Source organism: Bison bison, unplaced genomic scaffold, assembly GCF_000754665.1.
Source record: "Bison bison bison isolate TAMUID 2011002044 unplaced genomic scaffold, Bison_UMD1.0 scf7180017864378, whole genome shotgun sequence".
NCBI classification, from domain to species: domain Eukaryota; kingdom Metazoa; phylum Chordata; class Mammalia; order Artiodactyla; family Bovidae; genus Bison; species Bison bison.
In genome coordinates, this window is record NW_011494950.1 from 7,210,852 (window position 1) to 7,216,116 (window position 5,265).

Below are 5,265 nucleotides of genomic sequence, written 5' to 3' on the forward strand. Positions count from 1 at the left end.
ACCCCCTCCCCCCTCCCCCCGCTGCTCCCAGTAGGAGAGGGAAGGTTGGGGCAAGCTGGGCAGTCCTTCCCCCTTCAACTCCAGCCCTCATCGGCCCCCTCCTCCCATCCTCCCTGACGTCACAAGAGAGAAGGCCCAGGGCTAGCAGGTGGCCGAGGAGGGGCCTCACCGCTAAGATGCGAAAGCCTGGACCCAAGCTCCCAAAGGCTCTGAGGATGCGGATGTCAAAGCTGGTGAGGGCGCCGTAGCCTCCGAAAGCACCAAATTCTTCATAGTCGTTGCCTTCAACCATGTCTTCCTCCCCGACTTCATCACTACCCTCGTCCATGTCTTCAACGTTGTACCTTTCAGATTCCTTGCGGTAGCTTCCCTCTGCCATGCTGGGGGTCCCAAGGAGAACAGGGCTCAGCCTGAGAGGGATGAGGAGGCCTCTTCAGGGGGAGGGGGCGGGATCCAGCAGGAGGCGGGATCTCTCAGGAGGTGGAGGGCTGCAGTCACCGGGTTCCCAGGCAGTGTAAGGTTGGGGCGGGGGTGAGGGCTGCTGGGGTAGATTCCCTCAGAGACAGAGCCCTAGGAGAAGGACAGAGGAGGTCGGAGGAGACCCGGCACTGAAAGGGGAGTTTAGGTCACACAGGCTCCCCAGACCAGCGGCTGGATTGGAACAAGGGGTGGACTGGCGGGCTTGGGTCCAGAGAGTCCCATAAGAGATGCTTTGAGACAGGGGAAATAAAGCGCCTCGATTTAACGGCCAGGATGCTGGGGAGGAGAAGACATGAGAAGGCTCAGACAACGGGGACCGCTGGAAGCTCTGGGAAAATGAATCCCAGGGGCCCTCTAAGTCGCAGTGGAGGGGATTCAGGTGATTCAGGTCTAGGCTGGGCTCATACAGGAGGGCTCAAGATGGATGGAGTGGGGTGCGGGTCGGGGGGCGGTCCTCGGACTAGGTGAGGCTCGAACTGGAAGCGCTGGAGGTCTCAAAGGCCAGGATCGCAACTCGGGGAAGGCGGCAAAGCGGTCAGTTGGGTTGCACCGATCTCAGAATGGTTGGAGTGGGGGTGGGGCCTCCGCGCTAAGGCAGCTCAGCACGGAGCACACGCGTCTGTTAAAGGTGTTCAGATGGTGGGCTCCGGTGTTAAGCAGGGCTCGAGTCGGGGAGCCTGGGTCTGGTGGTCATGGTAGGGGGCGGCTCCTTTGTTGACCACGGGTCTAACGGGGTTCAAGTACTGCGTGCTTGGGCTTTGTTCACATCCGGGGGCGGGGGTGGGGTGGGGAGGAAGGGCACAGCGTACCCGGTTCCACTTGCCCTCTCCCGGTCCTGTCTAGGGCTGGATCCTTACCTTCCCTGGGGCTCCAATGGCGTCCGTCCTCAGCACCAGGAACCCCGCAGCCGCGCCCTCGCCTACTGCTGCCAGCACAGCAGCTCCCACCACCCCGCCCCTTTTCTCCCCGCACCCCCCACCCCCCGCGGCTGGGCAGCCTGCGCATGCGCGGACCCCTCCAGCCGGCCCGCTCTCCCAACAAAAGCCTTTTCCACCAGGTCCCCTGTGCGCATGCGGTTCCGCCAGTGGGTGGGCGGGGTGGGGTGGGGGCGTTTTCTCCCTCCCGCCAGATTCCCCTCACCGTCAACCCCTCCGCCCCCGCGACACCGACCGGGGACGCGGGCACGCACGCCCTGTGTTGCGGTTCCAACCCATCCATCACATACCCTCAGTCCCCCCACCTTTGCACAATGCTTCTCAGCCCTGCCCTCCCGCTTGCCTCTAAGCTCCTCCGGTGTGGTCTGGAGTACACTGAGCCCTGCTTCCCCAGCATGAATGACCCCTAGGTCACCAATACAGAGGTCTCTAGCCCGGTCGGTAACTGCAACAGGAGAAATGGAAATGGCGAGAGGACACCAGTTCCCTGTGTGTTCTCCACTATCCGTGTCTAGAGCCCCCAGACACACTGGGAACATCCGCTTCCCCAACCACTCTTCGGGCAGCTTGTGTGTGCTGGGCATTATCTTCCTCTCACAGTAGCCCTGGGTAGTGGATGTCAGCATCCCCATTTTACAGATCAGGAAGCTGAGGCACAGACAGACGCATTGCCCTGAACTCACTCGACAAGGCCACAGAGCCAGTGAGGTGAAAATGCAGCGTTTGGGCTCGGGTCTTCCTGACTCCAAAACCCGTGTTCCATTAGCACTGGCCCCGGGGATCGAGGCACCCTCCCCTCTTCAGTTGGACCAGCAGATCCACTCCACCTCCCCTGCCCTGTGAACATCTGTCCCAACAAACTGGGTTTCCGCTCTCTGAGACGTAAGCTCATGCTCTGCATCCCAGGGGGAGCAGGTAGGGGGCCCCAGGCCCACCCCTTGCCTGCTCTGTGTGGGTCCATCCAGGTGTGCGAATTGTTCCTTGGAGTCCACTCCCCGCTCTGACTGTCAGGCCCCTTCGCTGTGAGTGGCACAAATGGGCTGTCCCTGAGGCCTTCCTGGTGCCTGCTGGAGCGGCCAGGACAATCAGGCACTTGTGTGTCTGAGTCATGGCAAGCCCTGATTCAGAGTAAATGTTTGGCCTGGTTCCTTCCATGGCTGGGGCCTGGGGCAGCTGTGGTCTTGTGGATAGAAGCTCTCGGCTGGACTTCCAAATTCCAGGGACGGAGTGCTGGGTCAGTCTGTCACTAGCTGTGTGAGCCCACTCGGGTCACTGGACATCTCTGAGCCTAGTTTCTCAATATGCAAAATGGGAAGCAAAAAGAGAACTTACTGGGGTCCCACCCAAGGGCTCACGTGCTCCAGAATCACTGAAGAAAGTCCTATGCTCCCATTTCAAATTGCCCCTCTTTTTTTTTTTTTTTTTTTAAACAAACTAACATAGTGGACTTTTATATTCGTTTTTATATCAGCCTCTCTAGGACCCCTGTGTCTGAATGGAAGCTATTGCTAGGACCAGAGCTTTTACTCTCCAGTGACCAACATCAGTTCTGCCTGGCTGGATGGCTTTCCTCAGCTGTTGCATAGCAACCTTCCCTGTCAGCTAGCTGCTTGTGTCTCTCAGCCCTTCTTGTGTAACACGTTTCTGTACGACGTGACCAGACCTTAGAAGTGAAAGTCTTGACGAGCCGCTGTGCGCTAATAGAAAATGCCGTGTTCCCTTCTCATTTTGAAACTGTTTTTTTTTTTTTTTTTTTTAAACAAAATCCATAGTGGACTTTTACACTTGTTTTATTTTATTTTTACTCTTATTTTTTCTTTCTTCTTTTTTTAATGGAGATGTAATTGACATTGAACATTATACTACTTGACATCTCCACGTGGGTGTCTCAAGGACTCCTCACAGTGAGTCTGTCTCACTGCGGTATTGGGATAGCCACCCCTCCCACACACTCACATTCCCCCCCATCTCTCTTGTTTTTAAAACTCCTGTCTTCACAATCTCAGTACATGGCACCACGATGCACACAGCTACTCACTCCAGAAAAGGGAAGTCAACTACCACCGCTGCCCTTTTGTCATACACTGCACCCAGGTGGGAGACCTCTGCAGCTCTCCAGCACTACCTCTCTGTGCAGCTCTCACCCCTCCATTACTCCCAGAATATTCTAGTCACATTGGCCTCTTGGAATTCTCAACTCTGTCTCCTTCACTCATTGAGCTCTGTTTGTGTTCAGTCTTTCTGTGCTGCAGCATGGGAACTCTATCCAGGCAAGAAGTTGGGGTTGGGGGATATCGGACAACCCAGGGGATCACCTTGTTAATTTCCCTTATGTTGGGGACCCCTTATCCTGTGTGGCTCATGGTGCCATGATGTAAAGCTTTATAACATTTTTGATTTATAGATGTTTAGGTGGCAGAGCAAATCAGATTCCTGTTAATTCATCGTGGCCAGAAGCATGATAAATTTTTCTTACGTTCAAATGTTTTAACTGTGAACTATGCTTTTAAGATGTATCCACTCTGCTATGCATAGTCTAATTCTGTCTACGTGACCCGCAGGAATAACACATAGTGTGCACGTGTGACATTTTACTTGTCTGTTCCCCCAGGGACAGACAATCATATTTCTCATCTAAGGTAATAAACACCCATTCAAGATTTCTCAGCAGGGGTTTGTCATATTGGGTTTCAATGGTCACTTTTTAAGAAAGAATTTTTTGAAGAAAAGTGGAGAGACTAGTAGAGGGGCAAGAATAGAAACATCCAGAAACCAGAGTGTTTGTCGTTCCATCATACTGATGAGAAACAATTATGAGTTGTACAAGAGAGATGGCAATGCTTGTTCCCCATTCATTCCTTGGTGTGACTTTGTTAATTTCCATTATCTTGAGAACCCCTTATTCTGTGTGGTACATGAAGCCATGATGTAAGCTTTATAACATTTTTGATTTGTAGATATTTAGTTGACAGAGCAAATCAGATTCTTTGTAATATCTGGCAGTTTAAGTATCCATCCTGACTTTTAGTTTTTTTCAGTGATTGTTATGCTTTTAATATTGTATCCAAATTGCTATTGTCAACTGTAAATTGTCCCTTGCAACTCCTAGAACAGGTCTTCAGATAGTTAGGCATTTTCACAAGTTAATTTTATGAGACCAATCCTTGCATCTTCTCATATCTCGAAAAGCACTAAGTCTCTTCATCTGACATCAGCTCCTCATGACCAGCAGAAAACTTTTGTAAAGATAAGTACTTGATTATATGAAATCCCCTTTCACCAAAATCATGTATATCGACCTTCTCCCCCTATCTCTTTGGAGCAGTTTCTCAGAGCTATCTGAGGTGCTATCTCCTGGGCTATGGTCCTCAAATAAAACTTGCCCCAAATAAAAGTTAATGTACAACTTTTACATTGTGCAATTTTTTAAAGTCAACACTATGTACAGTTAATGCACGATAAGCATTCATGATATTTTTCCATCTCCTTTCCCCAAGGTTTAGGTTTTACCTTTATTCCTAGACAAGTATAAAATGAGAAAAGTATAGGCTCATTAAGAAGACCAAAGACAAGAATTAGAGGACACTTCAGAAGGAACAACATAAGTCAGAAGAAAGTGGCATACCATTTTTAAAACAATAAAACAATAAACATCCACTCAGAATTTTATACTCAATGAATATCTATTTAAAAATGATGTTGAAATAAAAGGTTTTACACATACTCAAGCTGAAATAATTAATCACCAATAGATTTGCCCACAGGAGATGTTACAGGATGTCCTTCATGCACAAGAAAAATGACTGTAAATGGAAATATGGTCTACACAAATGAGTAAACAATACTGTAA

The 5,265-nt window shown here is 50.5% G+C and overlaps 1 protein-coding gene across 1 annotated transcript in view; it reads right to left on the reverse strand.

The window, feature by feature from the left end:
• Positions 1-1,450, reverse strand: part of LOC105001083 (melanoma-associated antigen D4) — a gene marked incomplete at its 3' end in the record, with an annotated part of 7,303 nt that extends 5,853 nt beyond the window's left edge. The window contains exons 1-2 of the mRNA XM_010857200.1: positions 1,338-1,450; positions 170-380 (exon numbers count right to left, since the gene is read on the reverse strand). Coding sequence (XP_010855502.1) covers positions 170-379 — 210 coding nt within the window. The remainder of the gene's footprint in view (positions 1-169; positions 381-1,337) is intronic.
• Positions 1,451-5,265: the final 3,815 nt, after the last annotated feature.